Here is an 18837-nt window from a genome sequence, read left to right as displayed (position 1 = left end):
AGTGAGTACAACCTAATGCCGCTTTTCCATTGCATAGTTTCCCACGGGTCAGGTTGTGTCAGCTCACTTCACTTTGGCTCAGTTAGCTTTCCATTGAGTTAAGTACCACTTCAGAGTGGAAGGGATTAAAGGTGTGTCGTTATATTTGTGTTGCCTACTGCTGTGACATCATACAAAAAGTGGGAGCGAGCATCATTGGAATTTCCTATACATTCATGGTTTCCTATACATTCATTTATTCATACAAACATCCGTGGTGACAGTCGATGCGCTCTGCCAACTTGCAAAAATGCTGTGCATACATGCAGACCTGCGCGCAATCAGTGATCTTTAGTGTTTTCACATCATGTTTTAATATCAGTTCAGCTCGCTTGGAACCCCAATCAAGGTGGTACTAAAAAAAGGATTGGGTGCTTCATACTTTACCCAGTGAAAAGTCCCCAAAAGTATGCTGACCCAACCCAACCCATGGGGTACTATGCAATCGAAAAGCACCTAATAGTGATAATATTTGTATATCGTTTAACCATGCAAAGCCGCATGTCCTATTTATCATCTTTATGTTTTTATCTGCATGTGTGTCTTGTATTATAACTGTTCAAATTTGATGCTTTCAGTACAATTCTCTCATACACTGGATGTTAAACATGGCACCTCATGGCAAAAAATCTCTGAAGATTACAATAGTTGCTTTTCAAAAAGATGGCCTAGGCTATAAGAAGATCAGTAACAACCTGAAACTGATTTACAATACAGTGGCCAAAGAGGTTTTCCAAGACAAACAAGGGTCGATCAAAGAAGTTACTGGAATTATGTGAATTATTTGGTCTGATAAGACCAAACTTAAACATAAACTTGTTTGGCTCAGATGGTGTCAAGCATGTGTGGTGACGCCCATGCAAACCGAATTGTTGCAGTGTGCTGTGTGTGGTCTGAGCACTGACAATCTGACCTTTCACTTCAGCAATCTGTAAAGCAATGTTGGCAGCACTCATGCGTCTGTTTTTGAAGCCAGCTTTTGCACATGACGCACAGCACAAGGACTCAACTTCTTTAATGACATGTTTCTTGCGCATGACAGGCAAAACTGCATAATTTGATACAAACAAAAAGATACTGTAGTCTGAACCGGGCATTACTTTCTGTACATGTGACATATTCCCCAAGTAAAATAATTTATCCACGGAAGATTGAGAAGTGGTCTCATGTGATGTGGTTATATGCAAAGTTCCCACACCTTAGTTAACTTTAAATTCAAGGACCTTTCAAGGACTTTCCAGGTCTAAAACCCTCAAATTCAAGGACTAAATGTGGGGACACATTTCAAGTGAGAGTAAGGTTACATCGTGTTACCTTTTAAGATACATTGTTACAGTTCCCTTTTGAGGGAACTCGCGCTGCGTCACTGTGGTGACACTTTGGGGACGCCTCCAAGGGTACGTGCATCTGAATGTGTATATCAAATTCAACCAATGGTGAGGCTTAACGACAAAGGGTGACGTGGGAGCCAGGAAGTATATCGCTATCTGAAATATTGCCAAAGACGACGTTACAGGGATGCAGGAAGTATGGCAAGGGAGACGCAGCGTCTCGTTCCCTTCTCAGGGTACAACAGTTACATACGTAACCCGAGACGTTTTCATGTGTCAAACACAACTATGCAAAAAAGCATTTTGGTATGAATCACCATTCGCATACAGAAGATATAAGCATTTAAAGCGAACAGTTTAGCACAAGTGCTTAAAAGGCTAGAAATTTATGATACTATCCTACACAACACCGGGAATAATATGATTTTTTTTCCAGAAAACTTATTGCATAAAATAGATTCAAGCACTTTCAATAACATGCATCTATGTATGTACATTTTAATAACTTCCCAGGGCCTTGAATTATTTCTCCCAGATTCACAAACTTTCAAGTATTTCAAGGACCCATGGGAACCCTGTATATGAGAGCAGTTAAAAATAATGATGGTTTGGTGACTAGCAAGAACGTATGTTAAATATAACATCAACGTATATTAAGGGGAAAAGGTGGGCCAATTGTGATTTTTTTTACTTGAAATGTACATTATCATGGTCACTAAAGGGTTTTACCTTGACCTCTGGATGATCAGGGGCGACCCCAAACCGCACCAGTCCAAATGGCACGGGAAGCCGTTCATAAATGTCAACAACTGCATCTTGTCTTGCCTAAAATGAAAGCAGCTACTTTAACAATATGACAGATATACAAAGGCTGCTTTATAATAATACAAAGCAAATATTGAAAAATTGAGAGTAAGGAATTTGAAAAGACTGTGGCGATCTCAAACTAAATGTGAAAGTAATGTGATTGAAAATCATGTGAGATTTATTTCATACTTGACATTGTGCCAGATTGCTCTGTGGCAAACACACAATTGCATGGTTTGGAAAGCTGTAATGTCCAGGGGACCATAAAAGTGGGATTGCACGGTAAAGCTATAAAAATTAAAGCAGCTGTTGAAGCTTTGACGTAAGTGTCTCGAAAACAGAAAAACTACAGACCTTTAGAAGCTGCTGTGCAGTGTAAAAACCCGCTGGGCCTCCACCCACCACACAAACTTTTGGACCGGACACAGATGATAGGCCACGGCACACTAATAACAGGACAGATGCAATGACAATAAAAGCACATTTATGGTTTTCTTAGACATAATTGGTTTCCTATAGGATTTTTAAATTGAGCCATTGAGGGCAATATAATCAGCCAATTATTGGTGATTGAAATATTACATTAACAATGAAGTATTTAAGAATGTAAAAAGTAATTAAAAAGTGTTGGCATATTACTTGACTGCACCAGGGCTCCAGACTGCCCCCAAATGGTGGCATTTTGCCCCTAAAATTTGAGAGTGTGCCACTGAATTTTACATCCAGTCGCACACATGCAACCAGTAAATTTGACCTTTTTTTTCCAAAAGTGCACAGTAAAATGTGACACTGAATTTGAAACAGCACATTGTACTTTCTGCATCTATCATTAAAGTATTTATTAGTAATACAGTGGAAATTAGTAGAAATGTGAATATTTGGTTAGCATGTTGATTTAAGGTGTGTGCCCCTAAATTTTCTAGTTGCGCCCCTAAAATTTTCAGTTGGGGGCCACTGTGCTCCTAGTGAAAAAAGTTAGTCTGGAGCCCTGTGCACTATACAAGTTAAAGTTTAAACAAACTAGATACAGTCAGTAATGCATGTCATTTACTGGGATCAAAGTCCTTGTTACCATGGTTACCAGCTTATTTCCAAGAATTTATAAGTGCTATAGAAATGTGCTACATTTGGCATAGACCAGGGGTCTACAACCTTTTTGTGAGTAAGGGCTAGCCAACACAATGGATCAAACAATCTGGGAGCTACTTTTTTGATGTAGTTTTCTTTACGAAATCAAAAAAATGCTTCACACACACAAAAAAAATATAACAAGTTGGCTCCAAAGTAAAAAAAAAAACAATTTCAAGTTCATTATTGTAAACTGATTAGGCTTGTTCGACTTCTTGCGGCGCCTCAAAACCGACAGCCGGATGACGTCAAAGTTCCGCGAGAGCGATTTATGAGCAAACTCCTCCGTATGATTTCGCGAATCGCTCTCGCGGTACTTTAACGTCATCAGGCTGTCGATTCTTGCAGCACGCATGAAGTCGAACAAGTCTAATGACTGATGATAAGTCACGTGGCTACTTTTGGATCTCTGCCAAATTTTCACTTTATAACATTTTAAATAAACAACCATATTTATTAAATATCTCTCTTTTAATCTTCTCTCATAGAAAATAATGATATTGAGTTGGTGAGCGGGGCTTTTTTTTTACAAATTCAAAGTCTCTCACCTGTGCCATTATTTATTAACACATAACACGACAACAGATGAATACCAGATAAAGTTTTATTTAAATGCTGAATTTAAAGAGTGGTACAGTTTAACCAAAACTGAAACGTAAAATAGGATTGGGTCATGATGACGCATCGAAGCATATATCAAATGACAGTGCAACTCACCGGATGCGCGTGAAAGTGTGTGGATCCTGATCACAGATTTTTGGATGCTGTTTATCATCATCTTCATCAGATGAAATGCAAGATTCAGATCTGTTCCAGCTGAACAATAACACTGTTGTGAAGATTAAATCAGCTGAGCTCTGATCTGTCAGCGCGTGCGGTCGTGTTTATGTAGCATTGACCTGAATTCAAGGGTTTCATGATGCATTTCGTCTACCCAGATAAAGTTTCTTGCTCCAGTTTTGTTCCATCTAGTCCATGTTAGGAATGAGGAGAAGTTTTATTGTTTTCCAGCGATGTGTGCAAAAACAAAGATATAAAGATTTGGGAGTAGGTTATACGATTATTATCATGAGACCCGGTCTACATACAATATAAAAGCAGAGTTTAACACGCAGTTAACTCGAACACATTGCATATCATAAAATCATCCGTTTGCTGCAAATGTTAATTGCAATGCATAAAACACAAAAACAACGATATCGATTTAGCTTAAAGCTTTGAATGAAGTTTGCTTACTTACTAAGTGCGCGTCACTTAAAGCGCTCCGTGATGAAATATATCGCCGATGAAAGGTTCCTCTTGTGCAATGTGCAGCTTTTAATGTGGTTTGTGCTACAGCTGCACTTTATTGGTGGTCGTTTGAGAAGATTTCAACAGTCAGGCTTTATCAGTTTAGCCTTGATTAAAGGTCTCAGACTGAATGCAGATATATTGCACAGAAGAGGGTCATGGACTAATGCACTCCACAGTTTAGATAAAAAAAAAGATTAATGGCTCTTCTCTGCTCTGTAATGTTTTCTCATTTTAAGCATTAAATCTCGCTGATCCAGACCATATTTTCATTATACATTTTTGGAGTTTTGTGTGAAATTATGTATTCCTTTTTCTTATTTTTTCTTTCTTATTTTAGTGCTTATTTATTTGTTTTGTTTTACTTGTACAGCACTTTGGTTGGCCTGCGACCATGTTTAAATGTGCTGTTGAAATAAAATGAACTTAAACTTGAATGTCAAATTGGCCTTTTTTCCTCTGTTTTTCTGTGTTGTTCCAATACACACAAAGGAAGTAAATGTGTATAGCAAAACTTGTAATTGCAATACTTTTCTGTGAGAAATACTTCATTACTATCATAATATATACTTATGTAAGGAATATTCACCTTGGGTGTGCATAATTTTCTTTTTTTTTTCGTGATTTATTTTTTATTATTTTCCATTATTGCATAACAATAACCAAACACAACAACCAATACACCAGGGTTTGTAAAAAAAAGAAATGATAAATAAATAATTAAATAAAGGAAAAGGGAGACATACATTTACACATCGTCAAAGGGGGAAACAAAAAAAAATGGGTACCCATTACTCACTTTACTTATTCTGGATAAGAATGATGTAACAGCTCTATCGGGTTAGCATAGAGGAGGGGTGTGCATAATTTTCAAATAATTCAAAGGACCGTCAATTATTCCACAGTTACCACAAACATTGCTCTGGTGCCTATTTTTAAGACATTTGACATGTTATGTGTGTGTCTAAAAATAATGCATACCTGTGGAACATTTCTCAACCAATCAGAATACAGCATTAAACAGACCGATGGTATATATATATATATATATATATATATATATATATATATATATATATACACCGATCAGCCATAACATTATGACTACTTGCCTAATGTTGTATAGATCCCCTTTTGCCCCCAAAGCAGCCCTGCCCTGACCCATTGAGGCATGGACTCAACTAGAACTTTTTATCCAAACCAGCATTCACTTTTTCAGCAATTTCAGCTACAGTATCGGACCACACAGGCCAGCCTTCACTCCCCACATGTATCAATGAGCCTTAACCACCCATCACCCTGTTGCGGGTTCACCACTTTTCCTTTATTGGAATTCCTTGGAATTTGGCCAGTGTCAAAGTCGCTCAGATCTCTTGCACATTTGTCCTGCTTCAAACACATCAACAAGTGTTTGTTCTCAAAGTTGATGCGTTAGAAGCAAGAAAAATTGGCAAGCGTAAGGATTTGCGACTTTGAAAGGGCCGAATTGTGATGGCTAGACGACTGGGTCAGAGCATTTCTCAAACTGCAGCTCTTGTGGGTTGTTCCTGGTCTGCAGTTTGTATCAAAAGTGGTTGCAGAAAGGAAAAGTGGTAAACTGCCGACAGGGTCATGGGCGGCCAAGGTTTATTGACACACATGGAAAGTGAATAAGCACATACATAAACACCATAAAATACTCCTTTCCTTCTTTGGGAAGAAGTCTCTTCCTTTTGATCTTTTAGCATACAATTTTAAAAACAGGCTTTTAAGTCATTATTTCCAAGGAACTCTTTTCTTTCTCTCCTTTTATGTCTCATGCGTATATAAAAAAAATTCTATGCCATAAAAAATGCATCCCTTTACCCTCCGTTATCTTGGTTTATGACACTCAGGCAAACATAATGGTGCCAAACGATGCATCATATATGTTCAACACTGAACAATGCTGCATTATATTTGATACTAATTTGAACAATCCTAAAGGCTGATGGTCTATTGCCATTACCCAATACATAAACTGCTTAAATCTGCCGTGGCTATTATTCATGAATCATGACAGGAAGTGAAAGAGCAAATCTCATCATTTTATTCTATATATATATCCTATGACACTTTTATGCCATGAGTTTGTTAAGTGATGATTAATAAAAAGTGTAATAGACATAAATGAGAACATTTTGCTCCATTATGTGTTTTACTTAAATTTATTCATTATATAGTATAGACATATGCTGGTTGTTTTGAGTTATATGCAATATAAATATGAAAACCCTTGAAATAAACACGTAACCTCATTATACAAAACATGATTTAAAAATGTAGGACTACACTGACTGTATGCCAGTCTGTACCGCAAAAACAGCCATTAGGGCCAATTTATGGCTGAATCAATAAGCTTTCAGTTGATGTATGATTTGGATAGGACAATATTTGGCTGAGATACAACTATTTGGAAATCTGGAGGGTGCAAAAAATTTTTGAGATGTAATATTATGATATATATTTACAGTAGGAAATTACATATCTTCATGGAACATGATGTTTACTAAATATCCTAATGATTTTTGCATAAATCATTTATCATTTTGACCCATACAGTGTATTGTTGGATTTTACTACAAATATACCCGTGTGACTTATGACTGGTTTGTGGTCCAGGGTCACCTACTGTATGTGAAATCTGTGTGTCGTCTATAACTTGAAATTGTTAGAGACAAGTTGAACGATGTTGTCCTTGAATACACTAAACTCTGAGTTCAAGTCACAACAAGTCACCTCGAGTATGTCAACATGTTTCAACATGTGTCCTTGTTGTTGTCGTTTTATAATCATAACCAGACAAACAAAGACAACATCTCATGAGGGTGCGTGTCTTAGATTAAGATTGAGTTTATACTTTGTTGTCTAGAAACAACAAGGGTTTGTTTGGTGTACCATGGAGTTCAACTACGAGACATTACATTTATAATCTGGCATACACTTATCCAAAACAAATTACAATGCATTTCGTTTTCATTTTATCAGTGTTGTTTGTGTTAAAAGTGAAGTTTTGTAGTGATATATGGCTGAAAATAAATACTTGATATTTGTGAATGCATATTTTACAAAGCATGGAGGAAGTCTGGGAATAAAAAAAACAAGAATTGACTTACAGAAACCAGTTTTACAAAAAGTAAAAACTATAGTAACCTTTCGCTTTATTCTGTGTGAAACATTGTGGTTTGCCAATGTGAGTTTTTTATTGCATGTCAGAATTTGTCTCCTCATTAAATTATTTACTAGTCCAAATAACACCATTAGTTTCAACAGACCCATAGATATCACTCCCAGTGTTATTATAGCACAAAATAAACTTTCTTTTGAAAGCTGAATACCTGAATGAAGTGAGGACTTAAGTAAAACAAACAGATTATCTGTGCAAAAAAAACTTTCTGTCTGGTTCAGAGATTTCACAATGCTGATAGGATTTCAAGCAACAGAAACTTCAAGTTAAACGGGTCATTTCAATTTCTCTTTCTTGATGTTTATGAAATGGCACAGACCGTGGGATATAGAAATCACTTAATGCAAAAATAAAATGCAGCTATTGATATAGTTACAGCATGCATAGTAAACAAAAGCTTTCCCATCCTTTAAACTGATTTAAGATGAAACAATCACTTATATTTATAGACAACATGTCGCAACCTTCCAACAAGGAAATGCGACCACGAAAAATACCAACACGATGGCCTGGTTTCACAGACAAGACTTAGATAAAGCCACGAGTCTAGGTCTTAGTTGAATTAAGATGTTTAGGCATTTTTATCAACATGCCTTAAAAAGACATACTGGTGTTTATCTTGAGACAAATTAATGACACTGGAATATTTTAACATCGGACAGTTATTTTCATTAGAGACGGCTGAAACATATGGTTTACTCTTGGACTAGCCGTAAGCCGTGAACAGGGGGATGTGTTTAAAAGTAATCTCCTTTTGATGAGTTACACAGTTTATGGTAATATTTGACAATTTCATTGTTAAATTTAAAAGTCATGTTTGCTTCATGGTCATTTGTGAAGTCCAGTGACTTCTGAAGCAAGACCAGTTCAAAGTATTTAAACAAATCTGAACATTAACAATAAAGACTAAAATAAAAACTATTGAACATTTTTACACAAAGATTAAGAAACTTCAGAATACACTTTGTATTAGATTTGTATGAAAAATACTGTTTGCATTATACAAACAATTGTGATGATACAATTTAATTATAATACAACATATCTTTGGATAGTAAAAATTCAGACACTGATATTTGGAGAGAATTATAAATCTTTATTAGTTTAATTACTTTATAACATCAAAATAATCAATATATAGTGTAAGTAGAATCAACAACACCATAACCTTTATATGTTATACAAATATAAAAACGACCTTGAAGATGCAAAAAGTTAAACACACACACACATAAAATGCAAAGTATGAGGAGTGAGTTTTTGTTTCCTTTTCTGTGCTACATCTTATAATAATGTTTATACAGACCTGAGATTGTTTAGAGTAGAGTTGATGTAAAGTACTTTAATATGCAGAGAAAGCTTATAAGGTATTAAGTCATAAAAATCTGATCAAATAGATCAAAAACTAAAACATTTCACAGAAATTGAAATATAAAACTGAGAGCTTTGGTCCTTTTAAACATCCAACAGGTCTGTACACACAAAGCTTTCATCTATTGCCAGATCAAACATTAAAGACTCTGAAATAATCCACCATGAACTTGAATGTTTCATATTGTTGTGATTGCTGTGCTACCCTGTTTCATCTGAATGTTCACTGTTGTTGTTGATAAACAGACCCATCTGAAATCCAGAAGGGAAGTTGGGCTTCTTCTTCAACTTCAAAATGATTCCCATGATGACGATCAAACCGATTATGACAGGAATAACGGCGAGATGCACTCTTTTACCTTAATGAAAAATTAAGAAATGTTTGTACTCTTTATAGATGCATTCAAACACAATAAAGTCATTGTTTACAAAATAAAAAGATGAGCAAGAAATCAGATCATCTAACACATCTCCAATAACACAGATATTTTTAGCATCATATAAAATCATACTCTTTGAAACATATCAGGACATGTCACTGTTCAGAAAGTTGTTAGTTTTTAAACAAATAGTTAAACAGCTAATGATTCAACAATTTTAAAATAATAACCAGAAATCAAAGATTAATAATTACTTGAAGAATCTGTTTGGACAGAAGTTTCCTTTGAAGGTCCACCATCTGTAACAGATTAGAAAATCAATATTAAACCAAAAGTCATATTGTTACAATAATCATGTTTAAAAGGTGTTTTATGATTAAGTGAAGAGCAAATAAACAAAACAATCAGTCAGTGTCGCATATTCACATATATCATTTTTCCTTCACTTATTTAAAAAAAAACAAGGACAGTGATTTTGATTAGTTTTTTTTTAAGTAATCACTGAAAAATAAATATTGAAAGAGTTAATACCTAATTGAGCAGCAACTTTAGTTGCAACAGCTTCTGTAAACAGATTTTAAAGCCATGTTAATAGATTCATGATAGGTGTACAAATAGCAAATATTTAATCAATAAAAAACAGTTTTTCAAGCACTTTAACTTTACCTGTTGTTTTCACACTGAATTCTGATCTCTTTGCTCCACAGTCTGTTTGTAAAAATAACTGGAATTTTGTTGTCATGGCTTTATTTGCAGTGTAAGGACATGAAATTTTGTTCTCTTGTGTAAAGAGATCCGTTTCAAACAGCACTTTACATATTTTGGGGTCAAAAACTTCTGCTGCTGTATTAATAAACTTGTACATCTTCATGGAACATTCGTTTTTTTTGGAATAAGAGACTGTGCAGGTAAGATTTAATTTTTCTCCCACACCTCCAGTCACATTTTCACAGGTTATACTGAAAGGATCTGTAAAAGAACATTTATATTTTACATTTTAATTTCATTTTCATTTAATTCAACATTATAATACATTTTCATTTGAATTTCCCTCTTAACATGAATTAAATGTGAATTCTGATTATTTTTTATTTATGACTCATCACTCCATCATATCATATGCTGACTGACTCCAGATCAGCTGATACTGTTAGTTAATACATTCACATAAAGTCTCAATGCACATGGAGCCTAAAGATGATTGCCTCCAGACTCAACATTACACACACTCGTGTCTTTATGAGGTCATAAGGAAATATACTCTGCCAAAAGATATTACATTGTTTATTTGTTATATGATGACTAAAGTGATTTCTAAGCCACAAGCTGTTACGTCAGATAACTGACTGACTAAAAAGATTAAAAAGATAACTTTCAGGTTCTTTTAAAGATTAATTTATTATTACCATCATCAGCCTCACAGACAGCAGTGAAAGTCCAAACTAGCAGGATCAGTTGCAAAACATTAACAGCACCCATCATCCAGCTCCTGTTATAAAGAATAAAATAATACATAATCATCAGTTCCTTTCTCAATTTTAAATATTGTTCATATATCATTCATAAGATAATAATTTTTTAAACTATATAATCAAAAAAAAAAATTTCATTGTCCACTTTGTGAAACCACTGGCAGGTGAGCTCATGCTTAATTTATTTTACATTGTTTAATTTAGGTAAACACAGATAAATACATCAATTAGACTAGAAAAGAAAAACGCTTAACTAGAAACTGAACACTGCTGGATAACTATTGTCATAGTAATATTAAGTTAAAAATTTCAAGCACTTCAACAATATCCCAATATTAAATGCAATAAAGACCACAATTAAAATAGCTACAAATTTATAATTTTGCTACAGCTTATTTAAAGTAATCCTATGAAAATGAGGATGCAAATTTAAAAGCAAAACTCTTACATTTTATAGAAATATTTACAACATATTTAAAACATAAATGAAAAGCAGCAGATAAGTAAATGTAGTTTGGTTAGGTAAGGTTACAGTAGTGATCACTTACTGTTTGTCTTTACTCTGTGGAGGTTAATGATCAAAATGATCTTTCTGCAGGGTGCATAAACATATAACAATACTTTCACTTTCAAAATGACTGAGGGTTCTTGATCCTTATCCTGTGTCGTGTGTCCTTCTCTTTTATCTAGCCATGATAACCACTGCCCACATACACTAAATGCAGATCAATGTATACTGTGTCAATATACTTTAATGTTACTGTATGTGATATAACGTTAGACACAATCCTGTTAACACACTACCTGTTGTATAGTAGCCTATACACTGCATACTTATTTTAGCCTAACTTGCTTTCTCTGTTGAATCTACTGCATTCTTCATAAACTGTATTATTTTAGGACAATCTATTACATCTCAGGGCTACATTAATGCTCATATTTTTTTTAAGATAAATATTTTGTAGCTTATGCAAATTATATTACAATTGAATCTGAATTTACATATTTGTATTCATCAAGTAACTTACATTCAAAATACATTTTATCAGTACGTGTGTTCCCTGGCCTTTGAACCCTGCATGACCCTGTGTAAACACAATTACACCAGCTCTTGTTATCACATTCCCTCAGTGAAAATGAACTCCCTTTTGGTAATAAAACACCAGAACACACAATAAAGGTTTAAGTGAAACTGAAGTCAGAAACGATTTCTGTGCACTCGTCCATCTAAAATGAAAACCTTCAAGCTCAAGTGACTTTCTAAAGGATTTTAAGCAACAGGAATTTCAAGCTCAACCGGTCATTTTAATTTTCTTTTTTTACAGTGTTAATAGGAAAACATGCCAAATGCAAATAATAAAATGCAGCTAATGATGGATTTTTATATAGTCAACATACTATATATATATATCGTTTTCAACCTTTAAAAGAAGAAAAATGATTCATTATATTATAGGAAATGCATGACATGACACAACTTGTCCACAAGGAAATACATCTCAGACTACATTAATGCCAACATAATGGGGCAGTTCCTGGACAGGATTTGTAACAGACTAAAATGCAAGTTTGAGCTGTCTTAATTTTGCCCGGACATATCATAAAATGTAAAGTATGCTTGTTAAAACTATTTAAATGACTCAATAACTACAGTTAGGCTTATTCTGATTCATCTATACCCTGTCTGGGAAACTGCCCCGAATCTGAAGAAATTACAGTAAATCATGAGTAATATTACATTACATTGATGCAGTTTTATATTTCATTTCCTATTTATTCAGTCAATGTTACATAACTTACAGTTTATGATAATATTTCTCAAATTCAATATTTAATTTCATGGACATTTTTGCTTATTTTCTTCTTAATAAACTATAAATGCTCTGAATGTGTTCTTCTAAAGAAACCTGAATATTTGAATAAAGTTGTTATTTAGGTCATCTTTCATCTTTAAAGTTTGATGAAACATGATTGTGATCACATATATATTCCTTTGATAACTGTCTCTATATTGCAACATGCAAATAACAGGCAAATGGCATAGGAGTTTATAAAAGTAGATTTTTAATAAGATTCAGCATGGTGGACATAAAGAAGTCGTAGTGCTATAAAATATAAAAATGCCAGAAATCCTTTTGGACAGATCAAAGAACCCTGGATAATATCAGTTTGTCACAAGATATCCAAAAAAAACCCCATAGATAATGTGTTATAACAAGCTAAAGCAAAATGATAATCTATTTATTATTTCTCATGACCAGTAGGTGGTGTTGTGCTACGCCGTTGTTGACAGGAATGGTTAAAAGGTTAAATAACTTTCTTTTGTGATTTCTGTTGTGTCTGTTAATAGTACAAAATGTCATGCAAATTGGACAAAAAATGTAGAAAGAGTTTAAAACTAGTTTGTATTTGTATCACATACATTGCCAGAGTTTTAAAACAAAATGCAAATGTGATTATTATAGCATTGCCTATTGTCCACTTCTAGTGTTGTTTACATCTTGCAAAATGGTCTGTTTATCTTTTCCCATCAAGTTTGGCATCTCTCCTACTTGCAGGCTCTGAGGCCCAAAAACATTGAACAACAATTTCAAAACAAAATTTTGACATAGTAAAACTTTGACTGAGCATACAGAAAGTAAAAAGTGACACACTATCACCACACACCTAATGCAAATAATGAAATATGCAAACTTGGTTTTAGTTTCCTTGTCTGTGCATCTTAGTATTATGTTTATACAGGCCAAGAATAATGCTACAACGTGTTCACTGTAAAAATTGCTGTATGTTAGGCAGCTGTTTGTCAGTAAATTTAAATTAATGTTATTTACTAGCAACAGTTTGTTCAAGGTTAAAAGGACATTAAACACTAACTAACAAGACTTTGTTATTATAAAACTATAAAATAACAACCTCATGCGAAGCATTCGGGGAACTAGAATCCTCATTAACCTTTTTTCTGTTTTTCCTACAGATTTTGGTTCCCAGAATTCTTTGCTTGAGGCTGCTATTTAATTTTATTATGTAAAAGTAAAGACTTGTTAAGGTTTAATGTTCATTTAACTTTGAACAAACTGTTGCCAGTAAAAAAACACAAATAAATATACAGTAAGTTACTCACAAACAGCTGCCAGTTATACTGAAATTTTTACAGAAAGTGTTCTCTTTATCACATTTATATCCAAAGAAAACTACAAGCCTTTCATTTTTTAAATTGTATCTATACTAAAACTTTAATTTCACAGAAATTGTATATTTCAGCTGTCTTAACTAGAAGCAGCTTGCACAGAGATATCTTAACATATATCACTGCCATTGTTTTGTCTCAAATGCACAGCAGTAATGTTTTTTTTGTGAGGTATGTAAAACTACAATGTCCCAATAGACCCCTTAATCAAATTATTAAAATTTAAAAGATACAGAGCTGGAAAAAAAGATAAAAATTATTATTTGATTTCTTTCTTTTTTTCTCTCACACTCTCGCACTTCATATCAAGTAAAATAATCATATGTACTGGTGTGTTGGTTTTATCCAGTACAGAATCAGGAAGTTTATGAACCTTCTTCTACATCCAAATCCCTTCTAAAACGTGCTAGCTACGCTTGTCATCAACATTGCGTCCGCAGCTCTTTTTCCTCCAGCCAAGCCCCGCCCACCCAGAGACGTTGCAGTGTTTAAAAACTTTTAAGGGGTCTATATTTTTAAAACCTAGTTTTGGAATACTCTAAACCCTGTATGAGCTTTAGTTAAAACATGAATATTAGTTTGGTTGGACGTTGCAGGTACACTTTTTCTCATCCATTTCACTCAAATGATCCGAATAGTGAACCTGAGGTCTAGGTCTGTTTTTCTTCTTCTTGAGAAAGAATGCCATGATGATAATGATGAAAGAGCTTATGACAGCAATGATGACCGCAAGTGCTGATTTATCTTGTTCTTGAAAAAATATGAAATATGATTAGAGATGCAATAAAACACAATTATGGTAAAGTTTTTTTTTTTAAACTGTTGATCTCTTTACAATATACTGCACATTTGCTACAGTTTTTTTTTTTTAATATTACATTGTGTCACTGACATCATATGATCAAAGACTTAAGGAGCAGTTTCCCAGACAGGGCTTATCCTAGTCCCAGATTAAAATGCATGCTTGATAGGCCTAAATTAAAAAACATCTTGCACTGACATAACTGAACATATATCAGTGCCATTGTTTTGTCTCAAGATGCAAACCTTTTTGTAAGCCATGTTTGTAAAAACTGTTTAAATGTCCTAATATAAGGGCTAGTCCTGGATTAATCTAAACCCTGTCCGGGAAACCGCCCAATATGATTAAGTTTTTAAAACTATCAATCTTTCAACATTTTCCCAATGAGTTAAGTAATTTAAGGACCAAGGATTACTTTAATAAGTTAATACCTGTTTGGGCAGAAGGTTCATCTGCAAGGTTATCCTCAAGTTTATTTAAACCACCTCCTAAAAGATTTTAAAAACACTATTAATAAATCTAAAATATATAATGTATAACAAAATCAATGTTTGTATAAACTTTGTTGTTACAACTGTTAATACAATGTGAATAAAATGGTTGATTTAACACCTATTTGGTATTAAATGTATTTAAATAAGGTATTTACAAAAATGACAATAGAACTCAATCTTACACAATTCAATAATAAGTGATCAATAAATATTGAATGAATAAATAAATACCTGTGACATCTGTGTCAACTTTAACTGCAACTGTAAACAGATTAAAAAAAAACACTGTTAATATTTCATGATAGAGACACAAATGAAAACATGTATTTCATTATAAACAAGTTGTTAAACTGTACCTGTTGTGCTCACACTGAATTCTGATGTCTTTCTTCCACATGTGCTTTGCAAAAAGAATTTAAATTTTGATGTCATGGCTTTATCTGCAGTGTATGGACATGAAAATCTGCTCTCTTGTTTACAGGAATCACTGAACTCCTTTTTACAGATGTCTTCATTACTTGCTGCTGTATTAATAAACTTGTAAATTTTTGTGCAGCATCCTTTGTTCAGATAAGAGACTGTGCAGGTGAGAATTATTTCATCTCGCACATGTGCAGTCACATCTGTACAGTTAATTGTGATATCTGCAAAAAACAGATAATATTAAACTTAATGTACACAGCAACTGAAGAAAACAGGCTAATCATTTGTATCCTAATAAATCAAACAAATTTAACACAGGATACAGATTATATTCAATGTATAATGTTATAATGTAATACACTACCAAAAGCAAATATAAACATTTATACACGTCTGCATTTGTTTTGGGGTTAGATTTGGGATTTGCTTTAGGATGTCATTTAGGTTTTCTGCATGTTTGTGTCTTTTTAAACCATGGTCGCTTGGAGTTGGGGTTAGGGTGTCATTTTATGTAACAAAAAGTTGTTTAACCCCAAACCACTACAATGGTAAAAAGCAGAACTGAGAAACCATTAACTAAAACCATACGCAAAGATGAAGTGAACGGAAGGACGTCACGTGCGTATTATGCATATGCACGCAAAATTGCACAACTTTTCACACTGCGTGCTATTCATACGCCAATCATGAGTTTGGGCTATAAATAAAAGACACGACCTTAAATGAATCATTCAGGGGTTATTAAAGGAATTCATTTTGTTTACCTTGACATACAGCAGTATAGCTGCAAACCAGCAGAACCAGTATAACATTAACAACACCCATTTTCCAGCTCCTGTTATAACGAAACCAAACATTCATACGTCAATAAAGAAATAATTCAAAATACGTAGCCTAAGAATATTAAAAGAAATATCATTACGGCTATTTTATTCATGTTTAAACGAATATTGTCCGCTAGGTAGACTATCACTCGTGTCGTTTTTTTCACTTTCTGTCACATTCAGTGACATACACATTCACATAAACATACAAAAAAGCGATTATAACATCACTTAACCAGATAACAGCGCTTTACAAGTCTGTTTTTAGAGAAATCTTATCTATCACTGTAATGTTAGACTAATGTGAAAGCTATTTCAGGATTTGCGCCTCCGCAACACCGCCCCAATAAAACAAACAATAAAACACACAGAAAAATATAATCTGTATATGCCAACTATAATAAAACAATAAGACTGTTATTAAATATAGATATAGAATGATGATTTTGTTAATACATGAAAACGAAAATAGCCTACAATGACACGTCGTCAAAACAAAACAAAAAAGAAAAAACATTCGACGATCTTTATCTAACATATTAAAGTATACAATGAATCGCGCACTCTTGTGGTTATATGTTAGTTAAATGTAAAGATCGTCGTGTAGTTTGGTTAAAAGTTACAGTAATGTTTACTTACTTTTTTGTCTTGACTCGCTCGATCACAGTGATCCTGCAGGAGCCTACGCACTCCAACACTGCATACTTTCACTTTCAATGTCAATGCTGCGATCTTCTGCTCTGCCACACCACCAGTATGCTATAAATATTAGGTTTACCTGTCTGGTTTTCTGACAGGGTTCAGCTTAACACGTTTTGAATTTAAACTATTTACATTAATTGCCAGTGTATCTCATGCCATTTAAATTGATAATCGCGGCACAAAATCTGTTTGCATTGCAACGAAGCAGTCGCACAAACTGATGCAGAAATCCATGCCCGACAATGTGTTGCCAAGTCCTCAGCCTTGTTGTGGACGTGATTATCTACTTTAATATAAACTGTTTCTGAAAGCTTATTGTTTTCAGTGGGTTAAATAAATATTTCATTCATAATCTGTTTGTGTTTGGGATGTGAATGGTCACTGGGATAGCCTATTTTTGTGCTAGTTTTGAATGACCATTGCTGGTTTTTATATGCGGATCTGGCAACCCACGCAACAGAGCACACATACAGAAGTCTTGGTAACGGTAGCCTATATCATGCTGAGAACCAGAAAAAAGTACTAGATTTTTTATTTAATTTTTAATTTTTTAATTTTTTACATGTCCACTGAAGTGGATAACAGGACTTTAATGTTCTGAATTACATCCATGTTAATTTTGTGTTTTTGCCATTTGATCACATTCATGTTAGTTTTTAATTAAATTTTCACCACAATGTGCAATTAAAGGTTAGTTTTAAATTATTTGATCAAAGATGATATTTGATGTATTCTGTCTTTTTGGAAACACATGGGAACATGTTGCTCTTATTCCAGCTCACAATTTTTCTGCTTTGCATCCAGGCATTCTGCATCTACATTGTGGATTGTCCAGCATTTAAGGCAAATGGATTGCACCATATTTCTTAATTCTATCATCTGGGTGTGGCTTTCTTTTAATTATTTGGTAACACTTTACAATAAGGTTTGTTGCGCTCTATTTTTGAACTAGCGGTTATAGTGAACAAAGTGTTCATATGCGTATATACTAAGGTGAATTATCAACTTAAAGGGACACTCCACTTTTTTTGAAAATATGCTTCCCTAGACTTAAACATTTGATTTTAACTGTTTTGGAATCCATTTAGTCGATCTCCGGGTCAGACGGTACCACTTTTAGCATAGCTTAGCATAATCCATTGAATCTGATTAGATCATTAGCATCACGCTAAAAAATTACTGAAAGGGTCAAAATTATTGTACATTTCTGAAATACTGTCTAGATTCTCATGTTGAAAAATGATGATTATCAAGAACACATATAACACAATTGTTGCCATAAAATGTGAAAATTGCAATTATTGCAATTGCAATAGTCATTATTTTGAAAAGAAAGTTTGTGTGCTCTGTAAGACCCATTCCCACAAATATGGTACTAGAAA

The 18837-nt window shown here is 33.9% G+C and overlaps 2 protein-coding genes across 6 annotated transcripts in view; both read right to left on the bottom strand.

The window, feature by feature from the left end:
- Positions 1 to 4862, bottom strand: part of fdxr (ferredoxin reductase) — a 54867-nt gene extending 50005 nt beyond the window's left edge. Inside the window, exons 1-4 of one of the 3 annotated variants that reach the window (XM_065272303.2) lie at positions 4542 to 4860; positions 4023 to 4273; positions 2532 to 2623; positions 2100 to 2195 (exon numbers count right to left, since the gene is read on the bottom strand). In XM_065272303.2, the coding sequence (XP_065128375.2) occupies positions 2100 to 2195; positions 2532 to 2623; positions 4023 to 4089 (255 nt within the window). In that variant the 5' untranslated portion in view covers positions 4090 to 4273; positions 4542 to 4860. Of the gene's footprint in view, positions 1 to 2099; positions 2196 to 2531; positions 2624 to 4022 lie in introns of all 3 variants that reach the window. The other 2 variants (XM_065272302.2, XM_073814994.1) reach the window with 2 other exon arrangements.
- A 4013-nt stretch (positions 4863 to 8875) lies between these two features.
- On the bottom strand, positions 8876 to 17718 carry LOC135743132 (uncharacterized). 3 transcript variants are annotated; one of them, XM_065260696.2, is made up of 11 exons: positions 17393 to 17718; positions 16694 to 16764; positions 15863 to 16150; positions 15738 to 15767; positions 15444 to 15500; positions 11572 to 14960; positions 10958 to 11040; positions 10218 to 10520; positions 10083 to 10115; positions 9806 to 9850; positions 8876 to 9530 (listed from the first exon to the last, which is right to left on the bottom strand). In XM_065260696.2, the coding sequence occupies exons 7-11, from the start codon at positions 11031 to 11033 to the stop codon at positions 9373 to 9375; spliced, it is 615 nt and encodes a 204-aa protein (XP_065116768.2). In that variant the 5' UTR covers positions 11034 to 11040; positions 11572 to 14960; positions 15444 to 15500; positions 15738 to 15767; positions 15863 to 16150; positions 16694 to 16764; positions 17393 to 17718; the 3' UTR covers positions 8876 to 9372. The 3 variants fall into 3 exon arrangements, with proteins under 3 accessions (XP_065116768.2, XP_073671093.1, XP_073671094.1); XM_073814992.1 differs by having other exon boundaries at positions 10083 to 10112; XM_073814993.1 differs by lacking the exons at positions 8876 to 9530; positions 9806 to 9850; positions 10083 to 10115; positions 10218 to 10520; positions 10958 to 11040 and having other exon boundaries at positions 13065 to 14960; positions 17393 to 17712.
- Positions 17719 to 18837: the final 1119 nt, after the last annotated feature.

The sequence above is a fragment of the Paramisgurnus dabryanus genome, chromosome 1 (assembly GCF_030506205.2).
Source record: "Paramisgurnus dabryanus chromosome 1, PD_genome_1.1, whole genome shotgun sequence".
In the NCBI taxonomy this organism is placed as follows: Eukaryota; Metazoa; Chordata; class Actinopteri; order Cypriniformes; family Cobitidae; genus Paramisgurnus; species Paramisgurnus dabryanus.
This window is presented reverse-complemented; position numbering and strand designations above follow the sequence as displayed.

Bases quoted from the DNA above. Each gene is read 5' to 3' on its own strand.
- LOC135743132 (XM_065260696.2), bottom strand. From the start codon at position 11,033: ATGATGGGTGCTGTTAATGTTTTGCAACTGATCCTGCTAGTTTGGACT. The intron at 9,851-10,082 runs GTATTAACTCTT...AATCTGTTACAG, and splicing joins TAAAGTTGCTGCTCAATTAG to ATGGTGGACCTTCAAAGGAA. The intron at 9,531-9,805 runs GTAATTATTAAT...TTTTTCATTAAG, and splicing joins TGTCCAAACAGATTCTTCAA to GTAAAAGAGTGCATCTCGCC.